This window comes from Bombus pyrosoma, linkage group LG12, assembly GCF_014825855.1.
Source record: "Bombus pyrosoma isolate SC7728 linkage group LG12, ASM1482585v1, whole genome shotgun sequence".
Lineage (NCBI taxonomy): Eukaryota > Metazoa > Arthropoda > Insecta > Hymenoptera > Apidae > Bombus > Bombus pyrosoma.
The window spans coordinates 1,885,587-1,912,880 of record NC_057781.1 but is presented as its reverse complement, the minus strand read 5'-3'; the positions used below and the strand labels follow the sequence as shown (position 1 = coordinate 1,912,880).

General features: G+C 43.3%; 1 protein-coding gene across 9 annotated transcripts in view; it reads right to left on the bottom strand.

Annotated features, from left to right (window-relative positions):
- Window positions 1–302: 302 nt before the first annotated feature.
- The window catches only part of LOC122573412 (MOXD1 homolog 2-like), a 174,033-nt gene continuing 147,041 nt past the window's right edge, over window positions 303–27,294 (bottom strand). For all 9 annotated transcript variants that reach the window (XM_043739740.1, XM_043739737.1, XM_043739738.1 and 6 more), the window contains 6 exons: window positions 17,105–17,299; window positions 10,073–10,159; window positions 8,703–8,885; window positions 7,265–7,717; window positions 6,836–7,029; window positions 303–5,747 (listed from right to left, as the gene is read on the bottom strand). In XM_043739740.1, coding sequence (XP_043595675.1) covers window positions 5,273–5,747; window positions 6,836–7,029; window positions 7,265–7,717; window positions 8,703–8,885; window positions 10,073–10,159; window positions 17,105–17,299 — 1,587 coding nt within the window. In that variant the 3' untranslated portion in view covers window positions 303–5,272. The remainder of the gene's footprint in view (window positions 5,748–6,835; window positions 7,030–7,264; window positions 7,718–8,702; window positions 8,886–10,072; window positions 10,160–17,104; window positions 17,300–27,294) is intronic.

The window sequence follows — 27,294 nt, the reverse complement described above, 5'->3', positions numbered from 1 at the left end:
AAAGTTAGAAGGGTTTACGTAAATTAAGCGTGTTTCTAAGAAAGCTGTTTCCTAAAACTTTGTCTGGTAATGCACTGAAAATTAATGAGAAAACAGGAACTGTACTTACCTAGTATCTTGTTACTTCGTTGACTGGTAATAAATTTCTTCTTTTATTATATAAAGTCCTCTTTCTACTTTCCTAATTACAATTTACAAGTTGTTTAAGTTGATATATCGTGTTGAACATACAAACACATACCTAAAGTAATCATGAAAGGAATGAGAAATATAGCAAGGCGAATGAAAAGTGGAGACTAGTCTTAGAAAAACATTTACATATTTATATATATAAAATATAATACAATTTGTTACAGTGTAGATGATAGTGTAGCGTTTAGATGTTAATATCCAGTGTAAATTAGGTATAAATCTAAGAGCGGTCTGGAAGGATAGGGACGCCCGGTAACGCGTACGATCCGTGCGTGAGCGCGCGTGTCATTAGGCGCGGACACACGCGCGCACACACTGCGGGGGAGTACAAATTCAACATGTTACATGTAAATTATAAAGATACAAGATACTATTTAGCTAGCTATCTGAATTCGAGTGTGTAGGTGCCTATGAAGAGTCCGGGACGTAATTTAAATCTAAAAACTATATATACAGGGTACCTATGTACACGCACACGCTATTCGCTCGATTCCTTTCTCCCCGTCCACTCGTTTGCTTTTTCACGCACGATCACCGTGTCCCAATATCTAGCTAATGGGTCACAGGCATTGGTTGACGATGGTCGCTAATCTTTTCTACATACAGTACATACATTTCCCGATTTCCTGGCTCCGCCGAGTTTTCGTTCAATGTCTAATCTCCTCGCACTCCGAAAAGCCACTCTTCATACGTCTCTTCTATCTCCATTCTCCATTCTCTTGTCAATTTTATCGACTTGGCTCAAATTTGTTTATATCTCAAGTTTGAATCGGCGAGTAATCGGTGAATTCTTCACCAATCGTACCGATTCTCCATTCAGGTACTGCACGTTGCTTCCTCGTTGTCCCATTATATAATTGTTCGCTAGTATATACGCCGTACATGTTTGTAATTTACTGTTAGGAAAAAATTACAATGGAACGATAACCTTTGTAGTAGTTTTTTTTATCGAAATCTCGATGGAAGCCAAGGATCTCGGCGTGATAACGAACCAGCTAACGTACATACGATGCAAGATCATTGAATATAAATGCGTAATATCGTTCCCTATATATCTAACATAATTATCCCAGCATAAATGACATTTACTTGTGACACTTTGCTTGATTGTTCTGGTCATATCACCGGCAGTTCCTATCAGCCCCTCCCAACACGCAACATCCCCTAAAACATCCTGACGACGCCGACGCCTGCGAAAACAGCGTCAGCGAACGGTCACTGAGACTGAAGCCAGTGCGTCGACATCGTAGCAAGGAAGAAGTCTCGAAACGATTTCCTCTCCTCGCCTCTCGCGCGGCGCGATTATAACAAGTTCTTTCGGCGGTGATAAATCACCGCTTATCCCGTAGCGGATCGTACATTCCGTACACGCAGCGAAGAAATTCGAAGGAGGGAAAGTAGCGATCCTTTCTATCGAATGTTTCTCAAATTGTTCCATCTCTCAATACGTGTTTACTATCTTGCTTATATCCATCAATCGTCGATCAATTGCATCACCGTCGTACTGTTTCGTCAATGTTTTAACATCATCGACAAGTCTCGAACGATTTGTTCTGTTTTCATTTCTGTGTACGTAGGTCTGCGTGTCGTATGGATATTTTTAAACATGTAAATATTGTACGTGCTGACTCGATGGTTCCATATTATAAGCGTTTACAAACAAAAAAGGGGGGACAATAATAACAGAAAGACAGAGTACAACTTCGATTTAGAACGCTGACATTAGCGAAGCGACGATTGGCAGTATCACGGCAGTATACTCGTCGGCAGTATACAGCAGTATGATCGGAAAGGAATGGACCTTCAGCGCTTAAAAGTAACGTTTTTTTCCCCTCGAGGATGAAGGTAATAATCGCTCGACTGCCCTACGATCTCTACACACACAGATCTCCTATGACATTTACGAATTATCGTAGTATTAAATTGTAAAACGTGGCTACGCGCTTATTATTTTTACCGATTAGTCCGACTACGTAGTGAGGTTTTTTTTTTTAATATTTCTACACTAGGGAAAGAAAGAGAGAGAGAGAGAGATTTATCATCGACAATCGGTCGTCGTAAGTCGTGGGAGATCGGTACTAAAAGACATCGACAGAACAAACGAGAGATTTTAATAGACGACCGAGAGACAGATGTGAGAATGAAAAACAACCGACACACACGGAAACCGAAACCGCGACATTTCGCTCGTGTGATTTTTTGGAAAAAGAGGAACGCGCCTACGAAGCTTTTCGCTTCTCGTGTCTCCGACTGTGAAACCTGCGTTCTCCCCCGATGCAAATAGAATTGAGGAAAAGCGCGCGCATTAAGGGACTCTTGACTACAAAGATATCGATCGCGGTGCTCCGGCGTAAGCCCTCTACTTGCACGCCATCATACATGTTATTCCTTCCTTCCCCCCCTTCTCTCTTTCTTCTTTCCCAATAATTAAAGTGGTGCTTCGAAGACTTAATCGACTGAACGAGTGTCAAATGAGGGTATATTGTAACAGGTCAAGAATTGGATCAATTTAAAGTAACTACGCGAAGTAGATTGGATTTAATTCTGTATCGGAAAAAAGAAACAATTCTATTGTCTAACTCTTGTTGGTAATTTCAAAATGTTAATAGCAATTGGTAATTCCCGACCGATATTCGTACATCTGTATCGATATTTGTAGATTTTTTCTCGTATGTTCTCTCATTTAAACATGATAAATTGTTCTTTAAAACAATTCTTTTATTGTCTTAAATGTTACATTGTTCGATAAATCGAATAAAACATGACATTCCAGTAATAGTTTCGATAATAGATCGTTATTTGAATCATCAATTCATAAGTCTGAATCAGCTATGAAAGCTGTTAATTAATTACAAACGCTCGACGAGACAATCATTATCGATTGCCTACCAAGGAGTCAAAGCACCGCTTTAAAGCGTGGCGTCGCGAAGAAACGGAAGCACGTGTCTTCCGTTGGTGGAATCGATCACGTAGAGATCGATGCAACACCGCGTGTGCCATTCGTAGTGACAAGTGTCCCCCAGCGAGCGGTGGAGAACGCGTCAAGAAACTCAACGTATGCTTCCCGACCGTCGCACTTCGCGAACATGTGGCGCGCGGAATATATAAAAACGCATATATATCTAACGCGTGGAAACGCGGGCGAAACAGAGTATCAACGCGACAAGTAAACTTCTTCTCTATACAATTAAATAAAAAATAAATAATCTCCGGCACGAACAGCCAGCTGAACAACGAGGCTACACTTAAGGAACTGTACAGAATATTACAAAGGAAATGGTACAAACGTTGGTCAAGTGACACGTAACGAGGCTAAAATAATTCCACGATACAGTGAAAAACGTTGCAAACTTAGTTTGTAGTCCCGAGTGCGAATCGACCAACGTTTATATGGTCTCCACTAAAAAACGTATCTATTCGTACAAATCTAATAGTAACAGAATATACAGACTCCGGCGGGAACCAAGCGATTCTCCATGAGATTACTCTTTGAAAAATCTAAAAAGCTGCGCCTGAAAGCTACTTCTTTAGAAATTTTCTCTTCGTCAAGAACACCCGAATGCGTTCAATTCGCTTGGTTCTCAGCCTGCTAAATAAACAGCCAACAATATAAATTCTTTCGAGCCTAGAAGCTTCAAAATAATTCCGCACAATAGACAGGATTTCAATTTCCTCGTGGATATCTTTCGTTCGAGAACTGCTAAAGGAAAGAATCGGCTAGTAAATATTCGCGATTTACAGTATGTTGCTTTTATTTTGAGACGACGAGTCGAGTTTGAAAACGCAGCCCGTTGTTTGTAAAAATGGACTAGAAAACTTGTATTATATTTTTACTCTTTCTCGTTCAATCGCGCTGTCACGTATTTACTATTACCAACCAAAGGAACGTAGGCTAAGATCGATTAACACGTATGTAAGTTCATATTCACGTACGACCGATCCTAAAATTATTGTATTATATTTCACGCAATATAATATACGTCGGATCGTGTATAACAGACAGGGCTATAGTGGAAAGTAACGAAATAAAGGAGCAACGAGTAACTTTGTCGCTCACGATTTCGATTCACGATTCATCCGTATTCACGTTGTTCCTTTTATCTGATCGTGTCAAAGGGCGAGAGATCCATCCGTTTTGACGCAAGCGCCGACTATGTTAACGTTACGACGGAAACGCAATTCTTTGCAGGATTTCAAGGGACTTCCTTTGATCGTATCAGCCTTTGCCCGCGCCATGTTCAAGCGAAATACTTCGTGACTAACCGAATGAAATCGAATTAAATTGTGAATCGATTACTTGCGAATGAACCTAAAAGCTTGCTTTTATGCCGGCGTCGATACAGATCGATAAATAGTACCTCGTAGATACAGAGGTATTTATACGTTTAGCTCTTCACACACAATATCATTTGTGCAATATTTTGAAAAAGAAATTAGATGGCGAAAACTGAGAAACGACGAGTGATCGAAGTCGAAAGATATCCAACGATGGTCCTGCGCGAGTACGCGATTCGTTATAACAATATAGTTGCACGAGCAGAGATCGCGAAAAGGGAGGTTGATCCTTGAATGAGGACACCGTAGATCCTACTCTTCGATGGACGTTCATTAGGGGAAAATATATTTGGCAATCTTCAATAGATCGTCTCGTGTCGACAACATTCATTATTCGTTCCGTGCGCGATCACGACTCAAAACCATCAAAAATATTTCTCTTTCCCACGTCGATCGAGGTAATCCATCCAGCTGATCCATCGATCAACTCTTTCTCGATGTGCTTCGTAAAACGAATCGTCTCCGTAAGAAAAATTGCGATCGTTCGGTAGTAGGACAAACCGGATAGACGTGGAAACGAACGCGAAAGGGAACCACGGAATTTACCGCTATCCTCATTCAACGACCAATCAACGACGAATATAGTTGTTTAGTTTAAGTGACGCGTCAGAGGATACACACCGGTACGTACTTACATATGCATCTCCTCCCCGATCCAGCGCGATCAACAAGAAGATAAAACGGCCGTCCTAGATAAACGAAATCGATCGGTCGGTCGATCAGCGTGCAGACGACCAACCAGTGTTCACCTGAACGTACCGCCAACTACAGCCACCAAAATGGTCAATATTAAGACCATCGGTGGTACCGATCTAGTCGAGGAACTTCCGCCAGTTGGTCCGTCACTGCTGCGGGACACTTTGCTGCGCACCAATTGTCCACGTTCGACGGCGTTTGTCTCGTCACTGTCAGGATCCACGGGAGCACCGATATCCTCGTCTTCACTGAGCAACATCGACAGCTTGTTTCTGAGAGGTTTCTTCGAGCAGGGCAAATTAACCTCCTCGTACGGCCTCAAAATCCTAGGATAGTGGACTTCCAAGTTCTCCGTGCCCGGCAGCACACCCTTGTTCGTCCAGCAAAGGGGTTTGAAGGTGCCTCCTCGAGTAGCTTCTCGGAAACTTTGAAAACTGGTCTCCCAGTCGTAGCTAAGCAAACGTTCCTCCAATGTCATGCCGGACAACTTTTGCGGTTCTTGAATCTTTACCGGGCTGGAACCCCTGTAACGAGAAAGAATGATACGTGAAGGTTTGTCACGGCTTGACTCTATTCCACGTCCTACAGAGACGTAGTTTCAGGAATCCCGAGGACGACTTTGCTCCCGTGACCCGCATCGTGAAAGCGCGCTCGTTTGTCGGAACAAAACTAGTTGCAAGTCTTTGTGTATGGCTTGAAGAAAACAGGAACGCTTTTACGTGTGCCTCTCTCTTTCTTGACCAGGAAATTTTAGTCAACGTCCTGAGATTGAACTAGATTTCGAACGGATAAGACAGAAAATAGGAGTTCAGATCGTTGGTTATGGTCGTCTACACAATGATAATAAGTTGATCGTTTAGGTATTTAGGCTAATTAGTTTGATGGCCCGGTAATGATCGCATTGTTGGTAACAGGTGTATGGTTTTGAAGTAGGAGCGTTGTTTGCCTGCCTCTGGTCGATACAGCAATTTGGTCGCGATGTCACGCAAAGATGACAATGATCTCTGTCGGAGTTAACAATCCAACTAGCGACGACCTGCCGATATTAGTGGTAGTAATAACAGTAATTTAACTACGGTATTCAATGTAGCCGGAGTGTGTTTAGTGAAACAGGACGCTTGTTACATTAAGGTTCGTGACACGTCGCAGGAAGCGTCTTCGTGACACACGTAACATTACGTAATGCAATAAACGATGCGTCTGGCGCAATATAACCGACGCTCGTTGAACTAACGACAGGTCGTGCGGTCGTGACGCACGGGCCATCGCCGTCCCTAATTGCCAATTTAAAGTAATCAGAGTAAAAGGAGCGAACGTCTGGTCATTGCTTTGTGTGTAGAAGCATACGTCGTGATCATTAACGTGGTATCAAACCTGCCGCGTAAATTAATCTCAAACGGTCTTTGAACTTTCGATATAAAAAAGAAGAGAAAAGAAAAATGAAACAACCGACGAACAGACAGGCGTGATTATTTCGCGAAATTCAAGTCAACCTAACTGTTTCGTTTGTTCCATAGTGTACAGTTTGGCAAAATGAACGAACAAGAGAGACCTCATCGAAATTATTGTCGATATTCAAACACGAACAGAAAACGTTACGACAAATACTCACTGCATCAGCTTTTGGATTCCTAAACTCTGCAGAACCGTCGGTAATGAAGGCAGAGAGTAGCAAAGCGACAGCTCGATGCGAGGATAATAAAGCGTGGATACTAAACAAGTTTCTTCCCTCGTCGACAATCCACCTAGCGTGATTGCTTGTCTGGATTTAGATGAATATGTACATTCGGCTATTAAATGATCACCCTGTAACAAAAACACGTACATCCACCTATAATTACTCCATATGCTTCGTTAATACCAAATAAAGAAGTACACAACTTTTCCATCGCTATACGCTTCATTTTCCTATCACCTCCTTCAAAATAATTTTATCATATCGATTCCTTGGATCGCCTTTTAAATCGCTGCGACAGAAACATCGTGCAGAAACACGACCATCGACTTGGTCGATGATCACGAGAGAGAAACAAACGCTCACCGGATAGACCCTGACGGGCTTCTGCAGCTTCCGATACTCCTGATAGCTAGGATCGTAATTGGTGTCAGACGCAATGGGTGGCAGCTCCTCGCCAGACCTTATCTGACGCAATCGGACCTTCCTGCCCAGCTGATGAGTATGCATAATGACAGCGAATATGTTGATGCCACTGTTGGGTATGGTGTGTCCGGTACAATCCGAGATGCAATGACCTTCGGAGATAACGTCTGGCTGGCCGGGTGGTATGATATGCCTCCAGTTCGGGTCGATGCCGACGCTTAGAATGCCGGCATCGTGGGTACGCAGCTTGTCCGTGTAATGCAAACGCAGGCCAGAGCTGTCGCTGATGAATGCATCCATCTGCGGGTTCGTATAGTGTGTTTCTAGCATGTAGTAGCGCGGTCCTGTGTGCGGATCGAGCGCATAACCGGCCTCCGGTGGATAATTGAATCCCTGCGAGAAAAACCGTGACGAACGTTCGATTATACGCTGGCTAGGAACATGTCTGACGATTCGAGAATCGGGAGCGTCAGATTTATGGACGATGGTCGAAAGTTCATGGGGTGGCTCGTGTCAGGAATAAATGGTTCTTTTCAATTTTTATTACTGTGATTTACGATAAATATTTGCGTGAAGAATTTTTAAAGGCAACACGAAGGTACCTATGTACGTACGTTGTCGAGGGAATTTTCATTATCGATTGTGTTATTTATTATGGATTAAGTTTCGTGTGTAACATGTTTAGTGAGTGGTGTTGTTTAAAGTAAAGCAAGCACAGGTGCTTAATTATATGTATAAATCATATTTGAAATATAATCGAGATTTGAATCAGTGAGGCGGGTAATTGCACCGAGGTAAATCATTGTCCACAAATGTTAATCTGGCGTCATCCTGGGACAAGCGTAAGAGACACACTGGTAGAACACAGAGAGTATCGCGGTAATTCTGGGTTTTGTGTAATGCATACCAATGCGGAGAGCGAGAGAGCGTCGCGAACTCGTTTCTTCGTGGTCGCGCTGGTAACACGAATACCCTGAGAAGATGCGACTGATCGCGGGACAGCCGGTAATCTCACACGCGACATCGTGTCATGATTTAATTGCTTGTACATGCGAAAGCACTGTCATCCATATAAAATAATTTAAAAGGAAAGAAGACACTTCTCTCTCTCTCTCTCTGACTCTTTGACGAGTACAATTAAACCTGCCAAGTGTCTTTTTAAACAATATTTCAACATCAGAGTTACATCGTTCGATACCATGGTTCGAATCGATTTAGCAATTTGCATTTAATTTCTCTTTTAAGAATCGCTTGAACCGAAACGAATCCAATTTTTCACTTTCTAATTCGAGCGAAATTATATCTCGAACCGATATCCGTGTCGGATGGGAAATTTATTTAATTCTTCATTTACATTTAAATGTGTCACGTAGCATACCTCAGAACCCAGGCTCCAGATAGCCGCGATTGTGTTACACTCAAGAGACGGCTGATTGGGCTCGTAGCAAACACTGCCGGACGTCTTCGCGGCGGACTCCAATAGCGCCTGATCTCTACGACACTCGTACAAAGTCATGTGATGCAGGTAATCGTGACTTCCGGGTTGTATCACCGGCTCGTACTGAAAAAGGAAGAGCCCATGCGTGCTTAGTTCAACACCTGTCAGATAAGAAGAAGGAAGAAAGCGGGAGAGAGGGGAAAAAAAGAACGACTCGCGCCGCTGACTTGGAAGAACTTAATTCATCGCGTACGTACCAGTGTTTACGAATGGATGAAAAGTTATCTTCGATAAATCAAGGATCTTTTCAACGAATCGACGTGTGCCTTTGAATCGGTATGAATCGCGCGTCAGAAATTTTAAGCACGTGTTGCCTATTGACGCACATACGCTATACCTCGATGAAGACTAACTTTCACATAAAACGGTCGTTCTCGCGACTTCCTTAGACGAGAATCGCAACGTAATCGCATTACGTGACGTAGTGGCCAACGATTCATACAGAAATATTGTTCCAATGTTACGTATCACAACTACTAGAAAATATCGTGTTACCCGTCCATTTCTGTTTTATTCTGTTTTCCCAATCAATAATCGAGTTAGATCCGAGCACCTCGTGTCATTCCGCTGCTTCATGCGCAAGATTAACATTAGCGCGGTGATGAAACATATCATAACGATAAATATACATATATGTATGATGTCCGAGCAAATTCGAATAAGGCCAGAAAATGCTTTTCGCTGGTGCGTTTTACTGATGGAAAACAAGTCGCGGTTACTCGATTTTACAGGTCGACTGTCACACGTCCTCGTCGATCGGTCGTTTAGAAATAGATACATCAAAACCACGAAGCGTTATCGGAATTTTCGAACATCACGATTGGAAATAGAGATCAAACTTGACGAATGATTTCGCGCGAATGGCAGACCTCTTGAACCGTGTAAAGATACTTTGCCGTATACACGTGAAAGCAACGCGATGTGTTCGTAAAAGAGAAGGATTCGCGTTGTATCAGCCGGAAGCGCGATTTATACGGTTTCATCAGTCGTTCGTTCTAATGGAGGGGCTCTTGACTCTCGACATTAACCGTAAACCGACCGACGAAACGATCGTTCCCGGACCTTGGAAGATACTTGCAAGGATTTCTAGTCGACAAACTGACTGAGATCTCTGGTGCTCGATGGCTTCCACGTCGACGAGAATCTGTTCATACGCTCACGGTTTAATCAAGTTTGGATGGGTTAGATGCGTAAGACGCGGCGCGAGCAGGGTTAAGAGTAAGTAGGTTACAGTTACGAGGAGAACTTACCTTCACGACGTGGTGTTTGTGATCAATGTTTGGCATCCTTAGAACGCGACACCAAAGCAGCGTGTCTTGTCCCTTGGGTAAACGAACCTGCAAAGTAATTTAAAGATGCTTGGTTAAACGGGCGTAATTCTTTGCGTTAGCTGTTCAGGTGCATCGAAACGAGGAAACTTTTCCACCCTATAAAAATAAACCGACTTCGCGTTTATTTCAGAGTTCGAAGGATTTCCAGGTTACATAATACAGTCACTTTGAAATTTTAATCAACTTTATTACAGCAGTTTACGGCTATATATAGGAGAAACGGTCGCAAACATACAACGATCCATGCATAGTATGGATACGAAGAGGGGAAAAACGAATCGAGATTGAATAAGGGTATAGAGGTGGATGCTGTTAGCCGTACACGCACGAGTTAATGCTTCCTCAAAACTTCTCAAATGTTAACGCTCTGTACAGTTTGGTCACCACATAATACAACTGGGAATTCATCCGACGCTGCACGAAACTGAATGGAACTGTATAGATCTATCTATACCCGTTAATGGAGGAACGTGGTATTTAGCGCGGTACACGCTTGCTATCGCCAGACTGCCAGCCTCCAAATTGTTTTTCTAATTGCAACTGTCTTCGATCGAGTTTCCTCCAACAATTCGCGTGACAAAGATAATCCAGAGGAACGGTTTTCGGAATCGGAGTCGTGTTCGCCGGCGAAACGAGCGAAACTATTGCTATTTTAAACGATCGTGTACAGATGAAATAGTTTCTCAAATTACCGTCATCTCGGTTCCCTTTTACTCCAAAAAAGAAAAAAAAAACAGAACATTTTCACACCGATGATAATTAAACTGAATATTAAGTCTCCTAATCTAACTCGACGAGTTGAATATTATTGAAAATATTATACAACTATTTAAACTATTCCAAGAGAGAAAGAAAGTCAAGGTGTCGTTTGAATAGTCAAACTGCAGGTCAAAAGGATTCTTCTGGAGGCACATATATTAACGTCGAGACGTCTGATACCTGGCGTGAATCTTCAGGTGTTGCCGCAGACCGTTTGTCAGCAAAGGAACGCACAAAGGCGTATTGAGTAAATTTAATCTACGGTAAGAGATCGAGAGAAAGAGTAAGAGAACGAACCAAAGGATTCCTTACCACCGTGATTACGAGGCGTTTTAAACGATCGAAGAAAAGTTGTCGATGCACCGATCGAGATTGCATTTATGCCGAAAAAGATCCCGCAATATATAAAGAAAGAACGGGAGGGTTCGGATGGAGTAGGAAACGAAGGTTGAGGTTCGAGTAGCAGCCGCGGGGTATGTGTGCGATTCTGAAGAGAAAATTGCGATTCTTTTTTCGCGGCTGTGCTATTCGACCGCCTTGAGCATGGGCCACGCCGCCGTAGGGTTCTCCCACGCGCTTCTGCGAAATTATCGATGTCAAGATTACCGAGAAGGACGACTGCGTTTATTGTTTTGCGGTCGAATATGCTGAACGGCCTCAGGGTTCGGTCAAGATTTCGGTCCAGCGAGCCGCGTTTACGATTCCTCGGACTTCTGGCTGCATTTCCTACGGAATATCTTCCTTTGGCCAATCAGATTTCTCTCTGTCTCTCTCTCTCTCTCTCTCTTTCCCTTCCTCCCTCCCTTTTTCTAAAAAAGCTGATGTTGCCGGTGCACGCAGTATGAAAGCCGATACGTGCGAGAGATGCTTGCAGAATCACTATATCACACGAAAACTGGGCATAAACTTTTATGTTCGTCTGGATATAATCTGGATAAATAAGAATCGACGGAAATGGATGTTGATCTCATACAAAGAATTCTTCCAAATATGTACGTGGAACGTCGATTCGTTCCGGAATAGATACTCTATATGTGTGTTACGGTAGACACGTTAGTCAGAGATAGATAGCGCCGGGATCAGGAGAAATTTTAGATATACCCCAAACTTGGTTTCAACGGCCTAAAAAATAGAGGTATTCATTTCTAACCGTATCTCTATCTTGTATCTATAAATTGTGAAACATCTAGATCTAGAATAGACTGATTTTTGAAACTGTTGAAATACTCATCGCAAACTTTTATACATATATATGAGTGTATTATTAACGTTTTACAAACATTTTGAAACTTCTCTGGCATTGTATCGAGACACGACTGTCATGATCATATTGCTAAAATTTGAAATCACTGTGATTATATTTGTTAGAAAACCGTGAACTATCGAACTGGAAATAAACTGTGCTTTTTTCATTTGTCACTGAATTCTATTTGAATGACACTCATAACACATACACGTGCACGTTTTAGTAACTTCCATAAACGAAACACTAAATTGTCAAAGCAGTACACAAGCTCAGGCTATGAATTCAACGCAAATAGACGTCATTGCGAGAGCGATTCACGACACGCCTCACCCTTGGCCGCTTTTTCCTTCGCTGCGTGGATTCTTGGAAAGAGAAGAGACGATAATTATCCTGCGGGTATGTCGGGTTTCGCGCACTATGCGTTCAAATGGATGACTTCTTTTGAAGGACAGCCCACGTAAAAACGCGTTTTATGTTACTCGGCCGACGTGCTCGCATAAGCATTTCATATTTCGCCCTTTCCTGTTTCTCATCGCGGCGCCAACTTTTTACTCTTGGTCGGTTGCTCCTATAAATAACTAATAACGCGTCGCGATCCCTTTTCGAAATCAGATCTGATAGGGTCGAGCGAGGCGCGAGAAAAATTAGACGTGTGAAAGAAGCCCGTTGAAAAGCGTATGAAATAAAAAAATACAGAAGATATACAGGAAACGTGTCTGTTACGAGAGATGTAACAGCGATTCAACGGGGGAGCTTCGTCAGAACTCTCTGAATAACTATATTGAGAATGAAGAATGATGGCGTATCCTTTCACGAGGCACATTTACCAAGACTATGATTGATGACGAACATCGCTAATGAACTTCATAGTTCATGGAAACTTCTGTGTTTCTTGCAAACATCAACTACAATTTCCCAGTTGAGCAATGAAACGAAAACTTCATTCAGCTATCAACACAATAGCGGATTAGGCGAAAAGTCGAAATTATCTATGCGTCAGAAAGATGGTATGCAAACGATGTTTGGGGGAGAGCGTGCGAAAATAAAAATGAGACTATATAAATTTACGAGGCAACAGAGATGACGATGAGGCGCGAAACGGCATCCGCCTGAGGCGAATTTGGCGCTCTCTCGTTGGTGAAGTTTCCCTTTCGATTCGTCCCGAGAATGGCCGGCGAAAAAAGTATCACTGCCGGTCTTGGAAAAGGGAGAATGAATGCAAACCCGTCCTAACAAGTTGGCCCTCGCTCTCTTTGTGTCCACAGACATTCATATTCATCTCGTCGCGATACAAAAGTTATTCAACTGGCGAGGAACTTCCGCGTACGTAGTTAGCGAGGAACAAGTAGCATTCGTATAAGAAAGAAGTAAGAAAGGGAGAGAGACGAGGCGCGGTGGTCGTAAGATAAACGACGCTCTGGCAACTTTAATGTCGCCGCTATCCGGCCGTCTCCAACTGTGAGAGAAACAGAGACGAGCAGACGGCTCTTCTCATCGTGACAATTAAAACCGCGATCGCGTTACGAAAGTTTCGGAGATGCGAGAATGCGTGTCGACTAATCAGACATCGCTAGGATTAAGAAGTTTGCGAACGAGGCGCATTACTGTAGCAAAGTATCGTAACTCATGAAGAAATTGTAGGTATAAGATGGAATAATAAAAAGAAGGAGCGACGGAGAATATCCCGAAGAACGGTGAATTATTTCTCGCAGATACTAAACAGAATTAAATAGTTGATGACGTACGGGGCTGACCATGGTAATTTATAGTAGTGTTCTGTAATTCTGGGTGCTTCAACTGGATCGAGGAAACTTGAAAATTGTACGAAGCCTTCTCCACTGAATTCGGTGAGTCACCGTGCTGCGTGATACCAAATATGCGTACGAAACTTCGTTGCTGCATGATTTACATTAGCACAATCATTTGTGCTGTTAACTTGTCGCACTTGTAGGCTATTACCATATTCAAAAGCCTGCATAACATTTGAAATTTTATGCTTTAGATCGATTACACGTGAAGATACGCGTATCGTGATACACGTGTCACGAGCTGCGTATCGTGTGAATGTAGCCATTTGGTTTAATGTCTTATCTATCGCCTTCATATCGTTGACAAGAACACGAAATGAATATCGCGATACTGCATCGCCCGAGAATTGTCGTGTTATCGCTTCCATTAGTGTACATATATATTCAGTATGTATCATATGTGCATCGCGATACACGTATATCCATGTGAGACCGGTCTTACTATTATCACGATCTTTCATTGTAGCTTTTAGCGAGATGTACGTAATTGTATAATTCGAACTGTGCTCATTGCATCCCTCTGTTACAATTAAAGTAAAAGCAATCAAATCAGTACTACAAACAATTTCATATCGGAGAGATATCGAAGTAAAAACAGAAAGGAGAAAGGGAATCGTTCGATTTGCTGGGCGAACGAGTAATTCCTTTCCAGCTGGGAGACGCGGTAATTTGTTTCAGCTGATGAGCACCGAAACACCCCAGTTTCGTGATCCTGTTGGATACAAATTGTAAACAGAGCTGATGAAATTAGAGTTGTTCGGTTTCAACCAGCCACCTACTCCTCCCTCGTAATTCCAATTTATTATTTCGTTCCCGGCTTTTCCTGATAATGCAAGCCGTTTCCGTTCGTTTTCATTACCAGATTCGTTGACACACGTCGTTCGATTGAATCGCGCAAAAATATCGAAAGTGCCATTTATCGGTAAAATCAGATACGATGCATTTCGCGAGGAACTTCGACGGTGGAAATTTCACAAGATACGACGAAAACGGAACGAAAGAGGGAGAGACAAAAAGAGAGAATATGTACGAGACAAAAAGAGAGAGGACGTTCTCTGAAATTCCCGATTTTTCACCGATCGAGCTGCCAACGCGAAAAGACACTGAAGCGTAAGCTGACTGATAACTTCGACATCTCTCCTTCGCTATATTTGCACATCGTCCATCCACCAATCACGTCATGTTTACGACTTCATTCATGTTGAAACTCGTCGTGGTTCCTCTTAGACTGCCGCCAAGAGTGCTCTCGAATTCTGGCATCGATAATAGAGTACTCGAGTATTTTTCATCTTCATTATTCACGCGAATGATCGATCTCTGCTCGTCGACGACGCGGAATAGGCGCCACGTAAATCCGTACTAAACCATCCCTTCCTTCTCTCTGTCGATATAAACTATAAGCAAAAGCTCGGCAGGCCGTGGAATTAGCATTGTCCGATTCCAGTGATAGCGTCGACCCGTAATCTATGACCCGGCGACGCTAATGAACGAATAGTTTTTGCCGGATGTGACCCGGTTAAGATTTATGCCATCATAAATTCGGCGCACAATGCTCCGCGGCTTGCATCCGATAAAAATCCACTCGTACCAGGCTGAACGTTAAACGCGTTCGAACATTCATCTCACGCGCAACCCGAGCCACCCACGCTTCGCTTTCTCTTTTCCTCTTTCTTTCTCTCTCTCTCTCTCTCTCTCTCTCTCTCTCTATTTTACTCGCTGGTTCGCTGGCTCGCTCACCTTTTCGAATTACAACGTCCGCACACGCCAACATGAGTCCACGCGTTCGCGAAACAGAAGCGTGACTGAATCAACCGCGAGAATACCACGACTCGAACAACGAAACAAAAGAGACCGACCGCCTTCAAGCAACGAACGAACAATGGCCCTTTGGATACGAACAGATCACGGACCTAATTAGTGACCATTCCTTAAAATTCTGCTAGAAGTTCATTCGCTTTGGCATATAGGAATTTTAGAGTTTATGAAACTTAAGAATTTTTTATTGCACAAATTTCCACGATTAACCTACACGTAAAATTTGAAAGGAAGTTTTAGCCAAAGATATGGGATACTTGAAATTGAATGATGAACTTTGGTCTTTATTAATATTGCCAGCGTATTGTCTAGCGTGAAGATTCACATGAACGCTCGTTACCGAGGAATTAGACGAGCAGCCGTCTCCCGTGTAATTTCCTTGAAAAGTTTTCACCGCATTCCCCGTTCAATTACAATCAAATTTTAATAACCACGGTCACGATGAATGTGTCTAATAACTTCAAAGACATTATCGAAGTTCGATGGAACCGTGTCAGATGGAGAGTCTGGCGACGAATCGGAACAGAGCCGCGATTCATTTCATCCGACACACTTCTCCCTCGGAAAGTAAACTCAGCCACGGAAGCTTCCGGAAAAGTAGCTTCCATGGAGATCGAGTTTAATATGATATCGTTGACACTACGTTCTAGCCCGTAATTAAAACTCTTTAATCGCCTTTTCCAGGAAACTCTTCGCCGTACCGATGAATATTAAGCTCGTTCTCTCTTGTTACGTGTTACGCGCGAATACGCCGGATGCCGAATCAAGCCAACTGTTCCTTGAATAATTGGATAAACAACATAGAGAAAGAGAGAGAGAGAGAGAGAGAGAGAGGCGATCGTTCGAATATATCTTCGTAAAACCATCTTGAACGAGTTCACGCGTATAACATACACGTCACGCGAAACTTTTATCGATACACACTGCGCGGAGCATTCGTTTTCATCTTTACCCTACACCTTTAATCTCACTGTTAACAACCAAAATCCGGCGAGCACCTATCCATTACATTATTACCACCTACGCCAATCTCTCCATCATTATGCATACGTAAGACGCGTTGCATCGCACCGTATCCTCCCTCCACGCGGTATAATCATATTATAGTATATCCGCCACGCAATGGCTCGTATTACACCATAATTTTCCGCCCACGTGATTCCGCGCGTCGGTTTCGCACATCATCGACCCGTCGAACAGCGGTCGTTCGTGGAACGCGGTACCACACGTTCTACATTACATAAGGATAAAATACATTTGTAGTGTCGGTAATCGATCGTCTGGGTGCCACCAGGGGACGTGGATAAATGATTCGATACCAACCTGCTGGTTCAATATGTCCCATGTTTGAAGCTGCGGCTCGGATTCTTGGTTGCGCGAGGTTGGCTTCGGTTGCGCGTCCCTTTGCACCAGATAAAGCGGCCTCGATCCTCGGATGGCGTCGTGATCCGGCAAAACTCCAGCAGCCGACACCGGTTCCTCTACATGATATTGCCAAACCACTTGCATCGTGTCGTTCTGGAACACAAAGGAAAATGATTGCCGAAGTTCGAGTGGAATCGAGTCTCGGATCGAAAGTTGGATCGAGTCGAATCGAGTCGAGTTTGGCCGGCAAGGACCACGGCCGAAGGCTCGGTCCTTCATTTTTGTTATCGAAAAATATCGATAAGGACGGCTTACGGAGGCACAAAGGCCCGTCTTTTATACCTGGCTTGCTATAAAAGTCGAAGACTTCGAGTTACCAGAGGAACGACAAGGATAAAGCAGGGTAAGAGAGGTGGTTGGATCGGGGTGAGGGTGGAAGCTCTCTTCGTGCTTTCACGTTCAAATTCCACAGGCATATTCTCAGAGTCTCTCTTCGGGCGAAGGACGGAGTACTCGACCGAGAATTTTTAATTTAACCCTTTTTATTTCGCAATATCCCCCTGTTGTCAGGCGAATCGCATATTGCAGTTTCGACAACATCGCCCGAAAGAGGAAAAAGCGTTCCCATGTACGTCCCGTTAACCTGTGTCCTATTATAGAAGACTATCCCCGTTGCTTTTAGGCTAAGCTTCCTCCCCCCGTCTGCGTCCGCATTCCCGCCGCCCCTTGCCGCTCTTCGCCATCGTTCACCAGTTTTACCCATTATTTTTCGTCCGACTAAAATAAAACCGACGTAAGTTGATTAGTGAAAGTCGGTAATAGAGTTGCGAGTAACACGGAATCGAATAGATCAAGTTTCGAGAAGGGGTCACGATTCACAACTCACGACCACGCCTGCCGCAAACGATATTTCCCTTCGAATTGCTCGCGTGGAATTTATCGCGATTCGATTATATCGACGGAATTAGATAGGCACGCATAGACCATCGTCGATGCTTACCACCTTTTCTTCGCGATCCCTCGAAATCAACACGCCTTCCCCCATCCACGAATAACCAAATTACCAAGTTATCGGAGTGAAATTAATTAATCCGTCGACTATTCGATTGCTCGCTCCCTTCAAATGCTCTTCCGTTGCATGCAAGAGAATCGATCGGTAGAAAAGTCGAATCGTCCATTGCACAGCTCTGTTATTTCCATTGAGCAACCAGGCTAATCGCGTTTGTCAATAAATATGTTTCGATAATCCGGCTAGTTAGTTTCACAAACAGATTTCGGAATAAGGATGGTCAACCGATTTCGTTTGAAATTCACCTCTCTCTAGAGAGACGGACCGACGCAACGTTATCTTCCTGAAAACCTTGTATTTACCTGGCTGCTGGCACAACTCCAAGCACAAAATAGTGTATGCTTGGTGTTGCACGGCTACCAGCGAAATTAGTAGCCAGCCGCATTCGTTTTGCCCTTTTCGATTAAATTGTGTATGAAATCTGCGCGTGCACTCGTGGCGTCTTTTGATCACGAATAACGCAAGTTTGAAACAGTCACCGTCAAGTTACAGTTTGATCCTTTTGTCGCGCTTACGGTACTCCTTGGTAAAATATATTATACTATACAGTATGCATAAATAATTAAGGAATCTTACGTGCAAAATATATAACTCGTATCAACGCTTCTGAAAAATTAATAGAGGAATTCATAGTTCACTCAGATATTTCAGAATACGATAGAGAAACACAAATATATAGGTTAATTACATATAAGGAAAATTTTATCCGGAATGGAAAGATGATTTGCTTAATTCGAAAAGCTCACGGATATGCCCCAAAATATATTCACGATAAATTGATTACCGCTATAAATAACATCGTAGCTATGACATTGCGATGTGCAATGAGCAAGAGCTACATTCTATTCAGAGCTTCCTAGAGAACACGTGATTGAAGCTATTTGACAGGTTCGTCGTTTAAACGTGGTTGAAGGTTTAAATATTACATCAAAGGATATATATCCATGCAGACGAGATGATCAGTCAAAGCCTTTTGAGGATCCTCTGTCGAATCATTCCATTCGAATGCAAGAACTGCCATGCAAATATCCATGCTTATAGCGATTACGAATTATCGAATATCAATCTGAATCATCATCGATAGTGCCCTCGATGAAACGAAATACATTGAACGGAAGGTACTATCAAAACATCGATAGACTATCTAGTTTCGACTATTTTAAATCACGCAGTCCACGTAGTTTTATCACAAAAACCTGGACCGCTTCACTGCGGGATTACTTAATCCAGCCTTTTTTCTATTCGCGTTTAATAAATATGCCAACGAGCGTATCCGGTTTATTCACGTGACGTAGTCGAAATTTTCCCACGTGAACGCGAACCAAGCGAGCAATCAATCGGCAGCATTTTCATCTCCGCAAGTTTTACGTACGGGCATGCCTCGGGGATCAATTCCATTGCGCCGTGTGCAGTGATAATCTGTGCCTGTGTCATGCTCCCGCATCGGGTGCACCCTTCGCAAAAGAAGGGTCACACGCGAGCCGAGGGTGTCCCTATGCCACGCGTGTCCCGTTCACGATACCGGCAATGGTATTCCTATCCACAGCCGATGGTGGCCGACCTCGAAACACGTATATCGATCCGCGTTATGAGCCAACGTGTGTTGGCCCTCGAACAATTTCGAACAATCACACTTGATTGAAGCATTGGCCAGATGCAGTCTCGTTAATGTTTCATTCGGTCGAGGGACTCCCTTATCAGCTGCTTCTAAACTAATTACAGCGGTGAGATTTGTCGCCTGGATACTCTTCTTTCACCGTTAATCTGTTTTTCGGGGCACATTGCACTCCGCTGATTAGTGTTTCATCACGTTACTGGCAATGAAATAATCTATATAAATATTTTCATTCACGAGTAGTTTTCGATAAATTATATAGTACTTAAGTTATTCTGGGTTCCAAAGTTTCGCGGCTTCGTCACATCGAGTTTAATTGACTGAAGCGGCTATTAGAACGTATTAGGTTGTCCAAAAAGTGTCTTTCTTTCGCACACGTGTTTTCTACAACAGCGCACCTTCATACAAACGTGAAACCAAGTCTGTGAAATGTCGTGGTGTTTATTTGAACAGAGCAAAATGGTTCGTACGTAATTCGACAAAATAATATAAAACAAAAAACATTGTGCATCTGTTATTTCCTCGTAAAACGAAAGAAACTTTTCAGACAACCTAATAGATTGGATTCTAGTTGATTACTTAGGATTAATTAATCTCATATTGGATTCCATATTTGTGTATTCATATCTGTATATTTATTTATGATATATCGATAGTCTACGTTACAGAATCATTCCATAAAATTGCACAAAATTCTCTTGGTCTCAAACGACCCAGGTGCTTAAACTGCTTAAACTACCTTAGATTCCAAAATTTCACGGGTCTATCGCACGAAGCCCAATTGGCATTCTAGCGCGAACGATCGTCCCAAATGATCTCGTTATCGTTTCATAACGACGGATAAGATTAAATCGCACAGTCCTTAACGATAAAAGCGAGACGTGCACTGTCAGTGAAAAAAAGGGGAAAAAACTGGTAACACGAACGGTAATTCAGAGACGGACAACGGAATTACGCAGTCGTCGGAATCGAGTGACGCTGGATTCGCAGGCAGCTCACGCGTCGGCCATTCACGTTCTTCGATAATCGCCGCTTCGACTAGTGGCAGTGATCCAGCCCCGGGAATCATCGGGGCTTACACGTTTCCGCGCCTACGTTCATTCCAGCTCGAGACAATTGGGCGCCGTTTACCTGAATTGGATAGCCATGGTTAGGTGCAGAGCCACCTAGACGACCTACATCCAGCGGAGAAGATCGAAAGATTCCGTTTGAGCGAAGAGATGGAAGGTCGATAGGAGGAAATGGGCATCGCGTGAGAAGCGCGGACGGAATCACGCGATTTGACGCTATCGGTCGAGCCCGGAAAGCCTCTTTGACGACGTCATACGCTTCTCCGCGCTGAATCTCTGTCTTTCTTTGTGCGCCCAGTCGAAGGTTGCCTGATCATTAAGAAAATTAAACGTGTCGCGTGCTCAGAGACGATCTACGGAGGAGTGCTCTGCATTGAATCGACAACTCTCTCCAGGAACCTCCGCTCTTTCTGGCCTTTCTTTGTGAAAATAGAAGGGAACAAAGATGGTGGGTGGATAGTTTCAGTGAACAAAAGTAAAATCGATGCGTAAAACTTTTGAACTTCTCGCGTAAGAAATTATGCGCGTCCTCTCCCGGTTTTCGAGTTCGCTGAATTCCGATCGCAAGATCTCAAATTTTTCCAGGTAATATAGAGGGAGGAGAGATTGAACAGAATATAGTGGGACGCTTGACTATCGGGAAAAGTTAAAATCCGTTATGGTCGAAATTCATTTCGTTCTGGAGCGTTTCATTGGACGCGAGATTGGATCGAAGGGTATAGTACTCCTTCGAACGGCACTGTCAATAGTCAGCGGAGAGCAAGTTGGAGGTGAACGTTTCGGTTGGAACAACGGAAGATTAGGGGAGAAATGGGGAGCAATTCCGGTGGACAGGAGGCAAAGGAGAGGAAAGACTACGAGAATCCCCGGTTAAGTGGAAATATCTTTCCTTCGCTGGGAACGTTATTCTTCATTAAGAAACTTTGTTGTTCTTCGCTCTCGAAATGCGGAAATCTCTTTCTTTTTCCTCTCTTTCCCTCTCGCGACCCTTACTCTCTACCCTTACATCCCTGACCGTGCGTCTATCTTATGAGAACTCGTAGCTCGCGATTATCCTTTCCAATAGTCGTTGAAACCAGGAGACGAGATCCCATTTGGGAAGTTAAAGATGTCGCTTGGCGATGCGAGCAAATGGTGTCGCTCGATCCCTTCGAGAAGAGAATCGTATCATAAAAGATTTAGTCCTATGCTCGCCCCCTAACATCTCCGAATAGAGGAGCGCCGAGTCTGAGGATCGAGCGAAAATTGAAAATGACGTGGCCGCAGACAGATCCGGTTTAATTGTGTTTTTTAACGGCACGTCGTGAAACTTTCGATTTAATTGCTTAACGGTGTTACGAGAGAGGTGGGAAGTTCCAATATCTTCGTAACAATGAGCTGAAAGTCACAAAGGGCCTGGAAGTCGAGGCAATACGAGAGGAAAGAGATTAATCAGAAGTCCGAATAGCGTAATGGATCGCGAGAACGAGCCTTTTGTCAAAGCGATTCGTCTCGTTCCTCGTAAGTTCGTTTGTTTCCCTTTCTTCGGCCCTCCCTTTCCATTTTCCACCTCCTTTGCGCCGCTCCTCTCGAATTTAAAACCTTTCGCGATTAACCATTCGCCGCAGCGTTTGGATGCAAGAAGGCGTGCTCCGATTCTAACCTAGCACTGAAAGAGATGTTGGTCGCTTGCTCGAACGAACTACTACCTTTCGCTATTGCGAAGAGAAAGATTTTCCAAGACGGTTGTCGTAGACCGCCCTTAGAACGACTCGAAACTCAGAGAAAATCGAGGGAACAAGATAGGAACAACCTCGTTTTCCCTAACTGCGAACGCGCCTCTTTATGAAATTGCTCCTTCCCCGTATAGTCGAATGGACATTTGAACGGAGAAAATATCCTAGCACTCATACAATATGGATCGAAATGTAGATTAAACGCACACCGTTCCCGAAACCAGGATAAAAGGATCGTTCCGCTCAGTGACTTACGTTTTGCGGATCAAAAAGAGAAACTAGAGGTGTTTTAAAACTAAAGCGTCAGTTTTCATCGATATATCGTCAATAACGGTGAATCGTTTCACGGATCAACGGCTAGCGGTTGTTCACTTGGATAAGAATAGTTTGATCATCACCGCGACAAAACTTCGTCGGGTACAATAAAAGTATACCGTCGCCTGAAAGCTTGCGTCACACGTGCAAAACGAAAGAACAGAAGAGGGGAGAGATGGGGAGAGAAAGGGAATAGGAAAGTTTTGGAAACGTCCGGCCACTTTACGGTCTCTCCGCGGAGTTTCGCGAAAGAAGAGAGGCGAGATCAACGCCCGAAGGACGGGCAGAACCGATGGAAAAGTAGGGACGAAGCGTAGCGCGGTTCCTTTTTCAGGCGTCGTTAATTGCTTCGAGTGCAAAAACCAAAGGTAGGATGAGAGACAGTAACGGTAAGGGGGGAGGGGGGAAGCTGATTATCGACGAGTAGAACTGTCTTTCTCCCTTTCCTCGTCCGCTGTCGAGTTTTCTTGCGCATCGCCACCCTCTTAGCGGCTCGACTCCGTTCAACGAGCCTTTCTCACCCCCTCCGCCGCCACCGTTGCCGAACGTGTTTGTAACTCCGATAGGGAAAACTAATATTGAACATTCCAAAGTGGAATGCAAAGGGTGGGACTGGGACGAGGTTGCGGGAGACGAGGATGAAGAACGAGGGAGAGGTTCGAGTCGAACTTGAAAGTTTTAAAAAGCAATTAAGGGCTTCAAACTTCCGACGCTTACTTCTCCCGCTACAAACCCATTCTTCTTTCTCAACCCTTATTTCTCTCGCGCCCATTTCCCATCACGATCGTCGTTTTCGTCCCTAGCAGCGTCTCGCTCGCCTTAACTACCCTCTCCTTCTCTTTGCCACCCTTTATCGGCCGTGTCGTTCCGAAGCTGGTCCATTATCCCGATCGCGCGTAGAAACCGGATTCTTTCGTTATTTGCACGAATTTTCAACCGACGAATATCGCTCGCGTTTATCGAGAAGCCCTGGAAAAGTTGAAGGAAGCCTACCAGAATTTACGTTACCACTGGCTAATTCGGAAAACAGCGTTAATTGCTGTTAGTTCCTTATTTAGCGGGTTTCCTTGTCCGTAGCCCTAGATCAAATGACCCAGTTCGGAGTTCATTTCAACCAGTCGCGTTACCTCACGAATTTTTTATCACGAACAAACTTTGTCATGCACCGACTTTCGGTACATTGCTGGTAACTCTGACTTCAGATGGTTTTACTTGTTCAAATGCCGAAATTCCGGCGACACAATGATAAATTTATAAATGGAAAAATAGAGAACAGTTCTGTGAATTATGATCAGCATTGGTGAATGTGCATTTATTGGAAATTTAAATACGGAAACGTCACTATTATACAAAAATATGCAAAATGTCTAGACAACTCACTGTAATATTTACAGGGACAAAACAAATGCCTATTTAGAATTTCTATTATATTATATTTAATTATATTTATAATTTATATTTCGCGAATAGCCATTCACGAAAATGATATATATGTATGTCGGGTTCACATTATGATTAGGGTTAGGGGCGTGTAACGAATCTTCATTTGGATTAGACGTTGTTATGCAATCGAGAAGATATCTACTAGTACAAATATGATTATTAGTACAAGTGTGGACATTACAGAATTGACAAGTAACCGCGGTGATTAGACACTAATGACAATGGTCTTAGGTTTGATAACGAATCCGCGGTTAACGGGATAACAAATGTACTTTATTCCAAAGTCTAAGTCGGACTCGACTTATTTGTCTACTGTACAAGTATTACCAAATTAACTCTTTGTAGAGTATTCACTGATCGTGAAGACGCTATGTAATCCGCTAATGAGACCTCACGAGAGAGAATGACTTTCCATCACGATGATGCTGCAGGGGAAAACTATGATGGGGTGCGTCTAAGGACACGAGATCATCGGATTCGTCGAGAAAAGCCTTCGTTCGGAAAGTGAGGGAAATGGACGTTCCTGTTAATTGGTTAATTTCTATGTTAGTGGTTGAAGAAGGATGCTAATCGCCCTTGAGAGAAAGTTGCTAGCGGGAAGCGTTGTTTGTGAGAAAAGCAGATTTCTCGTATCTTCCCGTAGTAGGTGGTAGATTTAAGGGCTGTTAGGATAAAGACTGTTTGTCCTTGGACCTTAGTTAACAAAATCTTAAGATTTATAGCGGGTTGAAACAGAAACCGTTGGAATGTTTACTGTCGAGTGCCGCTATAACTATTTCTTTTTAAGGAGAGCTATACAATTACTCTATACCTCTATTAGATAAAAACGTTCAACCCGTGACCGTGGCTACGTTCGGCGACTGCTTGTCGCCTCGAGCCCAAACTCATTATCACAAATCTCGAACAAATACAATCAGATTGAATGACGACAATTGCTTAATTACGGCTATGGTAGGATCTAGATTAAAGTGTTAAGGAGTTTTCCCAAAATTTCAAAGGGAAGGCCCGGTGTCCTTTCATCTCCGACATATATATAATGAGACCGGACTCTTACTAAGTATTTATACTATTGCAGAAAATATCATGCACTTCCATATACATTTTCAGATTGATTTCAAATTTTACAAAATTCTGAATGTTTTATATAACACATACAATACATATATAATCGTTTTTTTTAACGACAAGTATTCAAATTATTCCATGAGACTCTGTACAAGTATTCGCAATCTATCAGAAATTGAGGATTTCCTGTCAAATTTCCCTGTTGGAACATCGGTTTTTCGCAATTTTACTAGGAACGTAAGTGGCTGCGTCTCGAACTTTGAGACTAAATCTTCTAAAGGTAACTAACCACTTATATAATAATTTGCCCCGGGAATCGATTTACTTTTCAACCGATAGAGATCCTCAAAGCGGCGTTACGTAATGTGCGTAAATCTCGCAGGAGCCCCAGGCTTCTTCCCTTCTCTGAATGGGCAGATCTCACGGCCGTTTCGACTGGAACGCGATATGCATATCGTTGGCGCAGTCAGTCATCTGTAACACGGTCCCATTGAAAGTGTCGCTGCCACAGTTACAAGCTAGCACGTCTACATCGATTAGATTCGAATTCACATCGGAACGCTGCGCGTATATCCAACACCTGCAGCTCGAATCTCTCGCTGGCGGGGATAATCGAATTTCCCTGTAAATTTTTCCATCGGCCCTCGAATAGACTGCAGTTATTACGGGTATGCACGGCTTTTTTCTCTCTTCTTTTCCTCCCATGCAATTTTTTCGCAGAACATAAATAAACGGATTTAGAAGAGTTGCGTTGGTAATAAATTTGTTTCGCTTCGGAGATCTCGAAATTGATTAATGTAACGTTTTTCGTCGTAAATTTCGTTTCTCTTTTATCTATTTTCTACTAATTTCGCATTCTACCTTGAATTCGGCAGCGACGAGAATAAATCGTATGGAAATAAAAAATAATAAATATTCTGGCGAAACATACTTCGAAGTTAAGGGGATGTTTCTTACACGTGTAAATGATCGTGATGACACGAATCGTGACGAAACGAAGGCACGCCCCCGTATCGGATCATGGACACAGGACGATAGTTTCCCTCTATCCTTTTTCTCTCTTGTTTCGAGCCACGGCCAACGTCTAGCCTTCGCCGGTGCTACGAAATATCCTTCATAGCGCCGGCTGATAATTTTAGAATCGCGTGATTAAAGTTTTCGCGATTAAAGTTGCCCGGCCGCGGCCGTGAATAATGAGTTTAAAGCGTGTACCGAGAGGCGAGGCAAAGACACACGAACCACGAAGCGTTCGGGTTCCTGTATTATTTTCTATGCTATTCGCTGCGTTGTTGGCAAAACAAATTGAATTTTAAATGATGCCCGGTCCCGGTGTGATAAAATTTTATAAACCCGGCGGGGATCGATCGACGCCATTATAAATATTTCGCGTCGTAATTAGGCCGCGAGCGATACTCGCGCGACACGCGATCACGCGCTCGAAATTCCGATGAATTCTCGATGCATAGGATTAGCCCGGCCAGTTCTCGGTGAAACTAACGTAGATGGAAAGAGAAGAATCGAGCTGTGCTCGTTGTTTATCTTCGTCCTATCCACAGTTTGGGAAACAAAGGGACAATTTTCCAGTGTTCGAGCGAGGGCGACGAAACTCCGTTTCGCAAACTGATCCAACATAATTCATGAGGAGACATTGATTGGTCCCGCTTGTATACCGTAGGGTCAACGCCGGAAAAGAGACAGTTGCATTAACAAGATTCGACTCCAGAATGGCACGGCGCATCATCAGTGTATACCGTTCCTCATCAGCTCGATGTCGGCGAACTAACATGGATGAATACGTGACCATTAGGATACCTGAATACGCTCCTACTATGTACTCAGTCATTAACGAGTAAACT